The sequence below is a fragment of the Hemiscyllium ocellatum genome, chromosome 6, assembly GCF_020745735.1.
Source record: "Hemiscyllium ocellatum isolate sHemOce1 chromosome 6, sHemOce1.pat.X.cur, whole genome shotgun sequence".
NCBI classification, from domain to species: Eukaryota; Metazoa; Chordata; class Chondrichthyes; order Orectolobiformes; family Hemiscylliidae; genus Hemiscyllium; species Hemiscyllium ocellatum.
The window spans coordinates 13,651,206-13,669,432 of record NC_083406.1 but is presented as its reverse complement, the minus strand read 5'-3'; the positions used below and the strand labels follow the sequence as shown (position 1 = coordinate 13,669,432).

The following is an 18,227-nucleotide window of genomic DNA, read 5'->3' as shown; positions in this document are numbered from 1 at the left end:
AATGTTGTTCTTACATACATGGCAAGAATGGGAATGGGACAATAAACTCACAATGGAGAGAGCTGAAAGCTCAATTATTATTAACAACTGTTCACAAATGAAATCTCTATTCTAAACATTAATATTTAAACTTTCTATAATAATTATTGCTTTCTTTACTCTCTCAACAGAAACTATAAGTGAACGAGACTATTTCAACAAATTGAGTAATCTATCTATCAGAATTTAAAGTTGATCATTTTCTTCTGTGATCCAGTTTTCACCAACTGAATTTGGACATATTTGTAATATTTGGATAAAATAAGAGGTGAGGGACATCACACACGTGCAGCAGCTGACTTTTTGTATATTTGAATTAATGGACAGAAAATCAGGTTAATCCCATTGTGAATTTCATCAAGTTCCTGACTTCTTACTTCTGACTTTGTTGCTGTCTTGTACATTTCATTCCAAAATGAAAAGCTGATATTCACGGCACATTTTACTCGCTATAGAACCAAGTTAATATTGTCGGACAATATGTTCACGTTGGCTAATTCTTTCATGGAAAATGGTAACTAATTACAGTTGCAGCTTTATTATAAAATGACAGTTTTTTTAAAAAAAAGATGTTCTTGCAGCATCAGCATTATGAACAAAGGCGAGCAATTATTACCCACCTCTAATTGACCTCATGAATGTGAAGGTGATTGGCCTTTACAAATCACTGCAATTGCAGAAGTATTCCTACAAATGCTCATTGGGAGAGTTGCGGGACTTTGAGTCAACAACAAATAAAGGGATGGTGACATATTTCCAAGTGAGGATAATATGTGACTAGGAGGGAAACTGGCAAGTGGGACTATCCTCATGCAACTGCTGTCCTTGCCTTAGATAGTAGGGGGTGACAGGCTAAGAAAGTACTGTGATTAGGGGTTTCACTAATTGTTGCAATGCATGTTGTATTGCTACTATTATATACCAGTTGACAGGCTTTGGCAAGTCAAGAGATGTGTTACTTGCCCCAGAATTTCAGGCCACTGCCCTGTCTTGCATTCAAAAGGAATAGAGCTGATCAGAAATCAGAGAGGCCAAATAAAATGTCAAGAGCATATTAAGCATACAATTCTAACATAGTTGCTGTGGTTCTTCTGTGTGAACCCTTTCAAGCTGAAGTGATCTGATGTGAATTAAAGTAACACCTTTCTGGTCCAACTCAAAAGAGTGTTCTTGAGTAATTAATATGAAGTTTATTGATTTCAAGAACTACTCATAGGTTACATGAATATGACCTATGTTAGTAAAGAGTCAGTAAAGTTCATATTAGTCTCTGGTCAGTCTCCTACAACAGCCTTCTTTACTCTGATCAATTCTCCATGATATTATCACAATGGGGTGATAATATCACAGGCTTTAATCTAGTGTTGTTTATAATCTTATGCAACATCTTCCGCCAAGTGTTTTTCCCTTATTACTTTATTGTTATACATTTGCATACATCTTTACATTTACCTCTACACTATCTAATCAAATTTTTGACTATACAAATTCAAACAACCTGGCATTTTCACTATTCTCCTCAAACATGTACTTTTTGGAATTGGTTGAATGATAGTTTGTGAGGGAGAAGGGAGTTTGTGAGGGAGAAGGGAGTTTTTGAGGGAGAAGGGAGTTTGTGAGGGAAAAGTGAGTTTGTGAGGGAGAAGAGGGTTTGTGAGGGAGAAGGGGACTTGTGAGGGAAAAGGGGAGTTTGTGAGGGAGAAGGGGAATTTGTGAGGAGTAGGGGGTTTGTGAGGGAGAAGGTAGTTGGTGAGGGAAAAGGGAGTTTGTGAGGGTGAAGGGAGTTTGTGAGGGAGAAGGGGGTTTGTGAGGGACAAGGGGTTTGTGAGGAAGAAGGGAGTTTGTGAGGGAGAAGGGGGTTTGTGAGGAAGAAGGGTGTTTGTGAGGGAGAAGGGGGATTGTGAGGGAGAAGGGAGTTTGTGAGGGAGAAGGGAGGTTGTGAGGGAGAACGGAGTTTGTGAGGGAGAAGGGGGATTGTGAGGGAGAAGGTAGTTTGTGAGGGAGAAGGTAGTTAACATGGATTGTTTTCCTAAAGGTCTGAAGTCTGTGACCCTCCTCTAAAACTTGAGAGCCATTAATCTCACATTCATAGAATCACAGAATTGTCATTCTGCAGATGGAGGATATTAAGTCTATTCTGTCGGCACCAACAACCTGCTTGATCAACACTTCATCCAATACCTTAATCATTCATCTCTTGTATTTCAGGTACACAGAACTTTGACCATGTGTGCTTATTCTTTTCAGGTCTTGGTGTGACCCCTGCTATAGTCAACAATGTTTTCTTTTGAGGACCTTGGATATTCACATGTTGTTTGTTTCTTCTTAATGGTTTCTTCCATGGAGTGTTTTGCACTACGTTGTCAATTTATGTCAATGGAATTTGGTTCTTATTCCACCTGTTGGTTTGTGTGTCATAAGTAGACTTCCTACTTCACCTTCTTGCCTATTTTGGCCTCTGTTATTCCCCTCACTGATTCAGTTATTGGCGAAACACATTTGCTGACTTCCTCAACCTGGACATTCATTCTTGCTTGATGTGATAGCCTTCATTGCCATTGATGGTTATTTATTGTAAGATGAAGATATCAGATATTTTGGTTGAACTGAACACTTCTCCGTTACCTCAGCAATTCATATTTGACTTGAATCATCATAAGCAATCGCTCATTGCACTTAGATGCAAATATCTCAGTATAGTTGCAGATGCATCTATTTTCTGTCTATTACCATATATCCTTTCATGTGTTGTAGTCAGTCTAGTTATGCCTCTTAGATTGGGCTTTATTTTGAACTTGGTTACCATTTGGAATTTGAAGTCTCTTCAGTTTGATTGCAGTGGAAAATATTTCGGCCATACTGCTGTAGTTACCTTTTTGATGGTATGAACATTTTTTTTCACTTAACGAAAGTGCCTTTAGGTGATTCTACTTTTTGCTTTGGTTCTGACATGAGCTTATGGAGCCTGGCAAAATTTTCTTCAAACTTTTCCTTGTTACTTATCTGTTTAATCTCTTCCACCTTTTGAATAAGATTGAGGTCAATATAAGTTCTCCCACTCAGCAGTGAAAATTCTTTGTTGTGAAGTATTTACAGAGTTTCTCGTAATTGGTGTCTCCATGTTGGACAGTTGCTTGTAGCACACTTTGACATTAAGTGTAATACCCCTTAGACCATGTAGTTGCATTTCTGTTTGCTAGTAAAAGCATTTTTTCAACAGAGACTTGTTGTCCAGTAAAGTTGTGACACTTGCTCAGATTTCTAACTTGACGCTCTTGCATCTAACAAATTTGAATAAATATTTCGGAGAGCTATGTAAATGAGAGGAGTGCAGTTGATTTGGTCTGTATGAACATCAGCCAGGTTTTTGACAAGATCTTGCATGGCAGACTGATTAAGAAGCCAAGAGGCCATGACATCCACAGCAGTTTGGGCAATTTTATTCAACATTTTCAGGAAGCACAAGGTGATAATTGAAGGATGTTTTTGTGACCAGAAGTCTGTGTCCAGTGATGTACTGCAGGTTCAGTGCTGCTAAACAATGCTAAATGGAATTTCGCCCTGAAAACTGACGGGATGCAATTTGGGAGGACTAACGAGGCAAGGGAGTACACACTGTACAGTAAAACTCGAGGAAGTACAAAGGATTGGTGGGACAGTTGGATAAGCGTTAAAAAGGTAAATGGGATACTTGTCTTTATTAGTCAAGGTTTCGAGCGTAAGCCCTTCATCAGTCCAAATGAAGGGCTTATGTTCAAAATGTTGATTCTCCTGCTCCTCGGATGCTGCCTGACCTACTGTGCTTTTCCAGTGCCACACTCTTCGACTCTGATCTCCAGCATCTGCAGCCCTCATTTTCTCCTCCTTTATTCATCAATGCCTTATATACACGAGCAAGGTGGTCACAATGGGGCTTTGTGTAACAGTTGTTATGCCCAGCGTGGCACAGTGGATCAATGGTTAGCACTGCTGCCTCACTGTACCAGGGACTCTGGTTCAATTCCCACCTTGGTCGACTGTCTGTGTGGTTTCCTCCCACAATCCAAAAGGTGTGCATGTCAGGTGAATTGGCCAGGGGTAAATATTGGGTTGGGGAATGGGTCTGGGTGGGTTACACTTTGGAGGGTCGGTGTGGACGTGTTGGGCTGAAGGGCCTGTTTCCACACTGCAGGGAATCTAATCTCAGCTTAAGCATGTGTGGAGTTTTGGTTGCTTTACTAATGGATACCAGTAGAGAGGGTGTGGGGATATTCACTGGGAAGTTGTCTGGGCTGGGGCTATTCAGCTATGAAGGGAGACTAGATAGGCTGCAGTTGCTTTCTTTCGAGCAGAAAAGGTTGAAACAGGATCTGATTGAGGCATATAAAGTTATGAAGAGCATTGATAGCATAGATAGGGAGAAACTTGCCCCTTAGTGGAGGGTTAAGTAACTAGGGGCGCTATTTTAATGCAGAGAGCAGGAGATTTGGAGGGGATTTGAGGGTGGTGGATAGCTGGAACTTACTTCCTACAACGCTGGTAGAGGTAGGAACCCTCAAGACATTTAAGAGCTATTTAGATAGGCATTTGAAACATCATGGGGTTAAAATTGATAGACACTTGATGACCAGCATGGAAATGATGGGCCAAAGAACCTTTTCCTGTGTTGTTTAGACTGTCTGATTGTGACATTTGTGACAGGCACATTGACGCACATTGTATGCTGAAATGATTGATCTGGGTCAATGATTTCCATTCAGGAAACTGAGGGTTTACCTTCTAGTGAAGATGTTTTGTGATTGTGTGAGTAGTTTTTTGGACTTTTGTTTTTCTGTGGTTGTGTCGTTCTTTGGCACACATTCTGAAAACGACCTAATTTCTTACAAGAGCCACACTCAGTTTTAAAAAATGGGCACCATTCCTACTTATGAGGAGAAAAAATTCATCATTATCTCCAAAACGCCTATTCAGCTTTCAGCCAAATAAGGAAATCAGAACCACGATCTCAAACAAAATGATTTACAAGACAGAAGTGATCCACTCACTGCTATAGCCTTCAGAGACTTGGACAAGACACAGCAAATACCTCAAAGGACTTCCCATGGTAATGTGATAACAAAAAAGGTGTTCAAATGTCAACATCTCCAAATTGTTGTATATTTCCTATTCAATATGAAGAGCCGCAAGTGTAATTGCAGGCTTTTTTTCACTAGGTGGTTCAGTGAAGTAATTTTCGAGTTTTCGAATTTTCTAATTGTTTTGTCTTTGTTATCTTGTCCTTATGAGAAAACCTAATTCACCAACAAAAATAGAAACCAACTCTTCAAATGACTTCGGTTTTTGTTCTGGCCATTTTTGTTCTCTCTCAGGTAGACAGTAGAAACCTTTCAGGGATGTCCTCAAAGCATCCATGAAGATACGAAACATCCTGTCAGCTTGTTGAAGCCCCAGTTTTATCTTACCAGAATGGAAGGAGCCATTCAAGAAGCTATCAAACACATTTGGGAACACGCAGAGGTGAAGCAGAGGCACAAAAGAGACCTCAAAAACCTCCAAACATCACATCAGCCTGAGTCATGACACACCACCTTCCCCAGAGGTGGAGACATGCTGATCATACACTGGAATGATCTGCCATTTCATGGGATGGAAGCAAGTCATTCCTGATCTCAAAAGGACTGCCTGAAAAGTAGAAGCTTCTTTCCACGAAAGCAGATTATTTGTTACTTGGGAGAATGTGCTGTGCAAAAACTGGATATCACATTTAGACAGGAAATGTACGCTATGGAATTTTAATGAGATGAGACTGCATTACATTTCACATGATTATTTGCCTATTTTATCTCCAAATGAAATAAACACCAAATGTCATTATAGAAACAGATTTAGTGCACAAAACTGGCCAGAACAGACGTGCTGAATTCATTTAATCTCTTTTTTTTGGTGGTTAAGTTTTCTGAGAAGGATAAGATAACAAAGATAAAACAATGCTAGGAAATTACTCCACTGAACCACCTAGTGACAAGAGCCTGCAATTACACTTGATATTAAACAGGGAACATACAACAATTTTTAAGAGTGATGTTTGACAGAACAGCAGAAGCAAAAATTACAATTAAAGAAAGTGACTCTTTTGCAAGTCTCTGAAGCCTGCAGGAGTGAGTGGATCACTTCTGTCCTGTAAATCATGAACCTAGTCTTTTGTTTGAGATCATTTGCCAATGTCTCTGCTAAATACAAGTGTGTCTAGTTGCAGCAGCCTGGAAAGTACCACCAGGGCCACGCTTCATGTTGAACACTGCAGCACAGCAACTTTACAAAAAGATCTAAATGCTATGTGGATTGAAAAACTGGCCAGACACAAAAAAACTTAAAAGCAACACAGTACCCTAATGCAAGAGTATTTCCATCATAAAGTTTCACACAAACCAAAAAGCTGAGTCACACACGAAGTTGCAATGTGGAGTGTCAAAGGTTTAACTTTTACGGTAACTTTAAAATGCAGGTTACTGGCAAACACAACACGTTGAATGATTTTCCACTGACCTGCATTTTAAGAGATACTACACATCTAACTAAAGAGAAATGTCAACTCATCATGTTACATATTTCCTCATAAATATAGGCTATTGTCATGCCTAGCATTGTATTCCTTATTTAACACATTATAGGAAACAGAGTGGATGACTTTTGATCTCAAATGATACCTATACACATTTAAAGTATAATATTTGACCCAGTTTATGAGCAACCCAGTGGGTAAAGGGTTTTATTTTCCTGACTGAATTTGATTGGACACTTGTTGCAGCTCAGAGAGAAAGTTGATGATAAGGGCTGTAGATAGGGCTTTAAACTAAATAGTTGGGGTGAGGACCAGGGGTTCAGTTGCACTGAAAATTAGACAATAAAAGGTAAAAGAGAGGGTTTGACTGCAGGTAAGTGATAGGGCTGATTGTTACCAGAAAATAAAAGGAAGGGGCAGATTGTGTGAATAGAGAAAACGCAGGAAGATGGAATGGAGGAATGTTGGATCAGCCACGATCCTGCTGAACAGCAGAGTGGACTAGAAGGTTTGAGCTGCCTGCTCCTGTTCCTATTGCTGATGGTCTTAAGTAGACAGTGGAAAGAGAACTGCCAGATTAATCAGACAGCAACTGTCTGAGATTTGCCAGGATCTGACAGGGTTCCTTCATGTGTAATAACTGGCAGTTCCCAGCTGTTACTCCAGTCAAACAATCTGCAGGAGCACTCAGTGAGAGGAATACCTTAGAGCAGACCAGGAAACACACTGGTCACAAATGGGTGGCCTGCTCCCATGTCCATCAGAACGTGATCCTTCAGGGATTTCTGGCTCTTGTTAACCATAGCAAACTTTAACATGTCCACCTTCACGACTGATGCCAATGAACATTGCATCTATTATCCTGCAATTCTCTCCCTCCCCTGCTGCTCAATTTTCCAACCATTGGTTCTCCAACTGACACATTTAAGAGGGAGAGACAGTTTGATTTTAGGAAGAGGCAGGGTGACAGTATACACAGTGTTTGTAACTTGCTGCTGGACCTTCTCCTATTTACTGATTTAGTCAGTGGAGCAAAAGAAGAGGAAGCAGCATTGGACCTCTTTCAGTGCAGGATAAAATCAGACCAATGAACTCCAAACATCAAAATTTGCAAATCACACACACCATGCCAAAAATACACATTTTTAGTTCAAGTTATTTCTTTATTGCTTCTTTTAGGTTCTCATATCCAAGGACGATTCTGGAATGATCTCCACTGTCAGCAAAATGTAGCATTTTTGTACAATGCGACCAATAAGCACAGGATCAGGAACACAGAATGGCCACAATTACCCAACTTACAGCATTCTGAACAGGAATATCAAGAAAGATCAGAGAGTGGGAAAAATTGGGTAATAGACTGGGGGGATGTCAGGGGGGAATCTCTCCACTGATTAGAGTACATAGGAGGATGGATTTGGTTGCGAGATGACAGTCATCTCAACACCAAGACATCTCTGCAGAAGCATCTCAGGGTAGTGTGGTAGTCTCAACAACCTTCAGCTACTTCATCAATGACTTTCCCTCCATCACAAGGTCAGAAGTGAGGATGTTCACTGATGTTTGCACATTGTTCAGCATCATCACAACTCCTCAAAAACTGAAACAATCCATATTCAATTGCAACAAGATCTGAACAAAATCGAGGGTTTGGGCTGACAAATAGCAAGTAACTTTCATGCCACACAAATGCCAGGCAATGACCATCTCTAATAAGAGACAATCTAACTGCAGCTCCTTGACACTCAATGGTGTTACCATCATTGAATCCTCCATGTTCAACATCCTTGAGGTTACTATTGACCAGTAAGTCAACTGGACTCGCAGCATCAACACAGTGGCTACAAGTGAAGTTGAGAGGCTAGGAATACTGCCACAAATAACTCACCTTCTAACTCTCCAAAGCCTGTTCACAAGGCACAAATCAGGACTGCTATGGAATACTCCCAACTTGCCTGGATGGATGCAGCTCTAACAACATTCAAGAAGCTTGACACCATCCCGGACGTAGCAGCCCCCCAGATTGGCATCACATCCAGAAGCATTCACTTCCTCCTCCACTGACGGTCAGTAGAAGCAATGTGTATTAACTACAAGGTGCACTGCAGAAATTCACCAAAGATCCTCAGACAGCACTCATGCCTGCTTCCATCGAGAAGGACAAGGGCAGCAGATACATGGAACCACATGCAAATTTCCCATCAAGCCACTCACTATCCTGACTTGAAAATATATTCGAGACTGTGGTGCTGGAAAAGCACAGCAGGTCAGGCAGCATCCGAAGAACAGGAAAATCAATGTTTCAGGCAAAAGCCCTTTATCACGAATGAGGGAATGAGGCTGGGAGCCAGAGGTGGTGAGATAAATAAGAGGTGGGGGGGAACTGGGGGAAGGGAGCTGAGAGTGCAAGAGGTGAATGGAGGTAGGGGTAAAGGTGATAGGTTCGGAGGGGAAGGAGGAGCGGATAGGTGGGAAGGAAGATGGACAGGTGGGATAGGTCATGAGGGTGGTGCTGAGCTGGAAGATGGGAACTGAGATAAGGTAGGGGAAGAGGAAAGGAGGAAACTGGTGAAATTCACAAATGCTTTTTCTACACCATATCAGACATCAAAAACTGTAAGTACAACAAACTTTCAAGTACCCACCTCAATAATCGGCATTCCTTGAATAAATAGTGGACTTTACCAGTTTTCTCATTTCGTCTCCCTCCACCTTATACCAGTTCCAACCTTCCAGTGATAACCTGTCCCACCTGTCCATCTTCCTTCTCACCTATCCGCTCTGTTCTCCTCTCCGACCTATCACCATTACCCACACAGCCATCTACCCATCGCACTTTCAGCTACCTCCTACCTCCTCCCCAGACCCACCCTCCTCCCATTTATCTCTCCACTCCAATGCTCCCAGCCTCATTCCTGATGAAGGGCTTTTGCCTAAAACGTCGCTTTTTCTGCTCCTCGGATGCTGCCTGACCGGCTGTGCTTTTCCAGCACCACACTCTCGACTCTGATCTCCAGCATCTTCAGTCCTCACTTTCACCTTGGAAATATATTGCCATTCTTTCACTGTCGCTCGCTGGGTCAAAATCCTGGAGTTCTCTGGAATTTCTGGGCACTGTGTGTCAATGCACAGCACATGGACTGCAGAGGTTCATGAAGGCAGCTCACCACCAATTTCTCAAGGGCAACAAGGGATGAGCAATAAATGCTTACCAGCCAGCAATGCCCACATTCCACAAATGAATAAAAAAATCAGAGCTAACACAGATATAGTGGGCTGATTGCTGACCTTTTGCACCGTGGCATTCTCTGATTTTGTGGAAAAAAAGCATCAAAGAAAGTCCACCAAACCTTCCATTCTCTCATCTTATCAAATATTACCCCTTATTCTTGAGCGAAAGAAAGTAATTCACATTAATATATGGAACAATCCTTGCTAGAATATAAAAGTCTGTACCAAGCAACAGCAGTTATATAAGCTGAATGCCTTACCTTCTTCAAGAACAGTGAGAGTGGTCGACGCCTTTAGGCTTCCAGTTGGGAAAGTGATAAACGTACATGTATATGTTCCTGAAGAAGACACTTGTACGTTTGTGAAATGAATGTTCCCTGTTCCATTGGTTGGTGATTTTGATTCAAACTTTACAGATTCCATGGTGCGATAACTACCATATCGATGATTAGCAACTAAAAACGCACCGGAGTCATGATTGCTTTCGTTACTCCACTGTACCTGCACAATTCTAGTATAATTTCCTCCATTCAGGATGCATTTTAATGTGATATTCTCACCAGGTGAAGCAGTAACAGCTTGGTCATACTCAATGCTAATTCCTTGCAGACCTGAAAAATACAAGAAGATAACAACTTAGGTACAGAATCGTAATAGACAAAACTGTCAGAGAAGAGATTTATTTTTTGATGGCATTGCACAAAAATACCAAGAGTTACTTAAATGGATCCTGACTGACAATACTACAAAGATATTATCACATCAAACTGCATGCACGGCTTTAACGTGAAACACAAATGGCCTGAATTGTGGAATTAAGGCAAAAAATATCTGAAGCTTACATGCTGGTTAATTCATAAATAGGGGATTTTAGCTTGTTTTATGTCTGGAAATTAGCAGTCAGACATAAAAATGAAAGTTTTAGACTTTCTGCACACATTATGCCCCATGGAATTTTCTATTCCCCTGTTTCACTGGATGCATTCTAACTAAGGCCAAGTCAAGGTCTTGTATAAAGCTAAAAAGACATATTTTGTTTCCTGCTGAGGTGTCCTGTGAATACAACTTGGAACCTGGTTTGCTTTATTAATCCACAACAGTGACAGAAAACCCTTAAAGAGTCATGCACTACAATATACAGATTGTTTTTCTCTATCACAACCAGCTTCAGTTCTGTACTTTATAAAGTGTATGTATATTATGCTTTAGTCCTGCCCATGATGATAACATAACAATTTTTGAAGTTAAGTATTATTTACCAAACCAGGTCCATTTTCCCAACACAGCAAATTCTGATCGTAGTTGTTAAGAAGAGAATCATTTCTGAGGCAACAAGGGAAGTTAAATTGTGAGATGTCCTGCTGTGGGAGGCACTGCATTGAGTGTAGCATAATGTTAATGGTTATTCTTAACTTTTAATTCATAACTCACCATATAGATAAGTTAATTGGTCAGTAAATGAAGGTACATGGCTTTATTAACTTTGTGAAAAGATTCAATAAATGTGTCACCCAAATGGTAGCTGCTCATTGACAGTAAAGTTGATGTCTGTGAGTTTCTGCTGAAGAGTATAATTTCTTCAGCACTGGATCTTAGCAGTTGTTCTCCTGCCTGTAGATCTTGCACTCAGGGCTTTTTCTCTAAAAGATTCCTCATTCCAAATCTTGTCCCTGCTGATACAAAGGGTTCCTTCCTTTTTGTAAAGGGTGCAGTCTCACAACTTCATCAATCTCGATTCCCAAGGGAGATTCACCCATTTGAAGCTTCACCCTTCTTGATGCTTAGAAAGGTTCCATGCAGATTTAGGTCAGTGATTTAATATCCACGCAATGCCAGATAAGTGAAAACACTCTGAAACTGGAAAATTCTTTCTTCTGGATTCACCTGTGTCCTTTGATATGCTGCTGCATCTATGACTTGTCATTGCTATATACTAACAGGTGGCGTGGTGGCTCAGTGGTTAGCACTGCTGCCTCACTGCGCAAGGGACCCAGGTTAGATTCCAGCTCGGGTGACCATCTGTGTGGAGTTTGCACGTTCTCCCTGTGCCTGTGTGGGTTTCATCCAGGTGCTCCGGTTTCCTTCCACAATCCAAAGATGTGCTGGTTAGGTGAATTGGCCATGCTAAATTGCCCATTGTGTTCAGATATATGTGGGTTAGGTGCATTAATCAGGGGGTAAATGTAAAGTAATCAGATAGGGGAATAGATTTGGGTGGGTTACTGTTTGGAGGGTCGGTGTGGATGTGTTGGGCAAACTGTTTCCACACTATAGGGATTCTTTGATTCTAAGCATCTGTGATTCATGCACTAGGACACCAGATCCCACTCTGTAATCTCACATCATTAGATAATATGCTTCTTTGTTATTCCCTTTGCCAAAGTAGGCAATTTTATATTTCCCCTTATTATATTCCATTTGCCAAATATTTGCCAACTCACTTATCTACATCCTCCTGTATCCTCCTTATGACTTCTTCATAATTTATCTTTGTTTTCAGCTTTAGTCATTTATCTTTAACTTCTTCATCAAAGCCATTTACATAAATTTTAAAAGGTTGAAATGCTGATACTGATCCTTGTGGCAGACTGCTTGTTGCATTTTACCAACACTTTGAAAGACATTTAAAAAGTATTTTGTTTCCTAAATTATCTGTGGAAAATCTATCAAATTTAAGAACTAATCTGCTTATCATTAAGAGGCACTATTGTCTGACATCTGAAAAAAATATTCTGTTAATGTGTGTTTTTTTAAGGGGGCATGTGAGATGGGCATGATAGAAATTTACAATTGCCAACAAAATAATAGCATGCCCTTTTGAATCAGTAGGTAATCTGACACCTACTGATAGCTGAATAGAGTCATGTTGAGGAAGTTCCAATTTTCTAAATTAATTCCAAATCCAATGAGTATTCAGATTTCTCCAAACATGCCCCAGAGAATAGAACTTAACCTGAACTAAGTGGGATTGGTGAGCTAGAGTAGATCTCAGTGTTCTCTATTTAGGATGTTAATCCCCATATTAGAGAATGGCATTTACCATTTTCAAACTCTGACAACTACTGAACATTGTGGTGGCATCAGCTGGAGTAGTTGTGAGCATAGTTTGTAATTCAATAACTTCTCTCTGGTGCCATCAGCAGTTAATGTTGAGCATGTTTGGTGGGGGGAGGGGAGCGGGAGTGGTGTGCATTTAATCGACAAGTGGGATCCTGCCACTTTCCCACCTCCATCCCAATTACTTCCCTATTAATGGCTTCCTCAGAGCTTTATTCATCAAATTTCCTCCATTCCCAGGTCCCTCTTCAATCTGAGCCAATAGGTGGGTGCAGTATCGGCAGTTGCCACCATCTCCCAGTGGTGCTGCTGAATATAGAAGAGCTATCAGCCTTGAACATGCAACAATGGCCTTTTGGATTTCACCACTCTCAGTAACACTCTCTCTTAACAGTCACACTAAATGTGTATACTGTAGCAGGGAGGATCCCATGGCAGCAAAATTTAAAGCAGTATTCAACTTGTGAAAGTGTTGCTGATTACTTTCTACTGTATCTACTGGTATTGTTGGAAGTGTTTGTTGTAAGCCAATGCATTATTTACTCTTGTGTTGCATTCATCACTTTGTATAAATTAACAGTACTTTTAGTTGTTGGAGTTAGTTTATAGTTGGCACAGTCTGCAACTGGAAGGTGTCAATTTTGATTTCACAGATTTTGATTACACCTTTGCCTCTGGGGTACAGATGTCATAACATAAAATCTGCAGCATGATTGGGATACAATGCTGAGGCTGTGCATTTGGCAGCTATCCTAAAATGAGGAAGCAAGCAGGAATAGGAAGAAAGAGGAGACAACTGGCACATCTGTGCCCCAAATGGGTCGAATCTGATTGCAAAAGTCGACACTGGCTTCGACGGGGTTACAATCCTGGCTCATTGCTCTATAACAGTCACTCAATTATGAGCCATCACATTGTCCGATAGACCACAACCCTATAGTAAAAGCCATCGCAAAATAACATTGCCACACAAACATCAGCCAGCAAAACATCCAGTATTCCATTTAATAGCCAGCAGGTCACCTTTGGTGCATTTCCTTTGTCACTGTCTTGAGAGTGTCGGTAACTGGTCTAGCGCTCTAATGCAATGTTATGTGAATGTGAAAAGCTGCTGACTGTCAGTGAGGGAGATTGCACATTGTCACACAGGATGCAATGAGCAGCTCTTGGTCTAGCAAGTCCAACTTGCAGGCAAGAACAAGGACACTGGCAGAGTGGCAATCATGAGAGCAGGAGTCCTACCACTCTAAGAGTGGAGAGCAGTTCTGTCTCCATAGAGCTACAACTCTCCTGAGGGTGGCAGCTCAAGAATCCTAATAAACTGTCAGATCACAGATTGATAGACGCCTCGGAAATTTTCAAGTCTTGTTGAGTAATTGTTTCTGCAGGTCTAGTGGCAACAGTCTGAGCTCACATTGCAGAAGACTGTGGGTTGCATAGTAACAAGTTGAGGTTTCAAGACCTGTGTCTGGTCTTCCACTGCAACCCTAGGTATTGGCGTGGTTTCAGTTCATGATGTTATGAAATCTGAGACATCGGTTTTCAGACACCGCAAGTCGGGTCTACAAGTGCTCTCATGACGTTGACCACAATGGAAAGGAGATGGTTCCAAGATCTGCACAAGCATCTGTAACAATTTGTTGCAGATGCTTGTGCAGGTTAGCCAGGGGATCAAACTTTCCCACTCTGACTCTCCAGCAGTTGCAGTCCTCACTTTCTCTCATTTCTCCTTGCATGCCAATCAGCATATTTCCTAGACAATATCTGAGTAACTGCAGCAAAGCAGGTGTACAACCTCAGGACAATATTGCATTTTCCACTTTTGGGACCCTGCAGTCTTCGGGACTCAACGTCAAGTTCAGTAGTTTTAGGGCTTGAACACTTTCTTCCATGTCCTTTCCCATTCTCCACACACCCTAGAACTTGTCATCGCAAATGTTGTTTTCATCACAGCCAATCCCCTTTCACCTAGTTATGGTCCCAATTAGCAGCTTCCCTGGTTTAACGTTATCCATCCCTTTGTTTGCCTAATTTCTTTCTCTCCCTCTGGACTCCTTTAACAACCTCCTCCTCACACCAACACCTCCCCCATCAACCACCCCATCCCCTCAAGACTGTCTTCAACATATGCATCCAGATTTTCCTAGCGACCAACAATTCTTGTAAAGAGTTACCGGACCTGAAATATTAACTCTGCTTCTCTGTTGACATAAAAACTGAAGCAATTGCAGACATTGTAAATCAGATATTGCTGTTTCAGAAACAGAACTGGACCTGCAATGTTAACTCTGATTTCTCTTCACAGATGCTGCTGAGCTTTCCCAGCAGTTTCTCTTTTCTCTCTCCACATAGCTTCTGGACCTGCTGAGTTTTTTTTGGCAATTTCTGATTTTGTTTCAGATTTCCAGTATCTGCAAGTTCTTCTCTTCAACTTAGTGTACAACCTCAGCATCTTTGTATGATTCTTACCCCCTCCCTGGCTTCAGTCTATTTGTGCCCAGTGATTCACCACATTCACATCCTGCCTCCATGTTTTCCACTGAAGGTTATGCAGTTCTAATATCTTAATTGCAAGATTTTGTTCAATTGTCTCATCAGTATCCTCTTGCACTGGGACTTGACCTTCCCACACTCATGGACTGGAAATTGCATAACTCCTCAAGGTGTTTTCTTCAGTGGGAGCAACGCATGTAACACAGGGTGGGTGTTTAGCCCAGCACATTTTCACATTAACATGCCCGTAATGCTGAGGCTGGGCAGACATCAAATTCAGCAGCCTGTCCACCACATGTAAATAAGTAATTAAAGGTTACTCCAGCTTGATTAAATAGTTCCAGTGCAACATCTACAAACCTTGGAAAAAGTTCTGTGTCAAGAGTGTGCTGTCTGCAATAGTGATTGTACTGTCCCCATGACCTGTTCTACCTGCCTATCTTCTTTTCCACCTATCCACTCCACCCACCCCCCGCCCCCAACCTATCACCTTCATCCTCTCCCCCACTCACCTACTGTACTCTATGCTACTTTCTCCCCACCCCACTGTCCTCTCATTTATCTCTCCACCCTTCAGACTCTCTGCCTGTATACCTGATGAAGGGCTTTTGCCCGAAACGGCGATTTTACTGCTCCTCAGATGCTGCCTGAACTGGTGTACTTTTCCAGCACCACTCTTTGGTGATTTCACAACAGGAGCGTAAGTTGAAAAATCATCCCAGTGTCTCTTGTGATTGTCACAAAGGCCATCCTCAATTGGTCACAAAACAGCTGACATTAGTATTATACAATTATACAAATGGGGTGTTTTTTTTTGCCTTGTATTTTTATCTCTGGCATTGTCTGTTCCACAAAGACCAGTGAGAGCTGAACTATTTCTCTGTACCAGGATACTCCTGGTAGTTTCCACATGTGGTGAATTGCCTTGTGTGGGCATTACTTGGCCACTTAAAGATTGGTTTAAACATGGGAGAATCATCCACCGCCAGAAGTAAAATGCCACCTCATTCCATCTACACTTCTAGCTGCCTTGGCAGGTCAGTGACATAATCAAAGACCCCTCCCACCCAGGTTATAATCTCTTCTGACCTCTTCTGTCAGGCAGAAGATACAACAGCTTAAACACATTATCAACAGGTTCAAGAACAACTTCTCCTCTGTTAACAAACTTCTGAATGGACCTCTCAAATTTTAAGTTTAAATATTGATTTTGCTCTTTGTGCACCTTCTCTGCAGTCATAACATTGCATTCCTCGCTTCGTTCTATTACCCTTGTGCACTTTGGTAATGATCTGCCTGTACTGCACACAAAACAAAACTTTTCATTGTAACTGGGTACATGTGATAATAATAAATCCAAACCAGTTTTAGACCTTAACCCCTATCCCAACAGGCTCCCTCACACCCATAAAAGTCCCACCTCCAGTGTAAAAAAAATCTGTTGTTTTATTTTTAGTATCATTCATTCACATAACTGCAACATCAATTCACTCATAGTTACTTATTAATTTCTTCATTCGCTTCTTGGTATCAATTAGATTAAAGGAAACCCCAGGGGTTATATTGGCAGTTTAATCCTGTAGCTTGCCCAATCATAAACTATACAGGTGAAACTGAAATAAGGTAAACCTATTGAAGCTGGACCAGTAATGTGATTTCTTCCCCAGGCAGCTGCTAGCATTAATAATGAATGCAAATTTCTCTCTCTTCACTCCAAGAGACATGTTCTGGAAATAATTGTCTACATGTATAAATAGGGTCTGTACCAAACATTGACAGCAGTTATGAGAAAATGAAAGGAGCTGGAAGGTACCATAATGTTAATACTATTCATTTATTCAGGTATATTCACTGAGTTCAGTGACCACACTCCAAGTCAAAGTGGGTTGTCGGCTATGAGTTAACCTTAGAGACACTTCTACAAATTAGAGCTTCTAAGTTGAAAGCAATGTTCACACAGAGATAATCACATGAGATCTCAAGGCTAAGGTAATGTAATGGAAAGCACCACAATGTGTTATCACTGCTGCTGCCCTGGCCATTTGTTATCAGGTTCCTGTACTGAGAAATTATGGCAGGTTAATCAAAAATGACTTGTGGATGTTGACTGAAAAATACTAATGGATAGTATACACAGGGGTCAGGTACAAACAGGGAACTGATACAAAATGAACACCAGTACACATAGGTGGTGAGGGGCAGGCACACACTGTAGACTGGTAATTTCTGACAATGCCAAAGTCAATGTTAGAGGCTGCCATTGACTTACCGTGGCGGGATCCCATCACATAGAACATCGAACACAGAACATTACAGGATAGGAACAGGCCCTTTGGCCTACTATGTCTCAGCCAACTACAATGCTATTCTAAACTAGCCCTATCCTGCACATGTTCATAACCCTCTAATCTCTGCCCATTCACATGACTGTCTAAACGTCACTTAATTTTTTTTTAGATTAGATTCCCTACAGTGTGGAAACAGGCCCTTCGACCCAACAAGTCCACACCGACCCTCCAAAGAGCAACCCACCCAGACCCATTTCCCTCTGACCAATGCACCTAACGCTATGGGCAATTTCCCATGGCCAATTCACCTGACCTGCACATCTTTGGATTGTGGGAGGAAACCAGAGGAAACCTACACAGACACAGGAAGAATGTGAAAACTCCACACAGACAGTCACCCAAGGCTGGAATTGAACCTGGGACCCTGGTGCTGTGAGGCAGCAGTGCTAACCACTGAGTCACTATGTCACCCCACTGTTGTGTCTCTGCTACCAACTTGCCTACCAGGCTTCTACCACCCACTATATAATAAACTTACCTCACTCATCTCCTTTAAACATGTTGTCTCTCACTTCAAA

At 41.4% G+C, this 18,227-nt stretch overlaps 1 protein-coding gene across 1 annotated transcript in view; it reads right to left on the bottom strand.

The window, feature by feature from the left end:
- si:ch1073-15f19.2 (T-cell surface protein tactile) overlaps positions 1 to 18,227 on the bottom strand; it is a 105,715-nt gene that overhangs the window by 52,849 nt on the left and 34,639 nt on the right. The window contains exon 2 of the mRNA XM_060826468.1: positions 10,072 to 10,422. Coding sequence (XP_060682451.1) covers positions 10,072 to 10,422 — 351 coding nt within the window. The remainder of the gene's footprint in view (positions 1 to 10,071; positions 10,423 to 18,227) is intronic.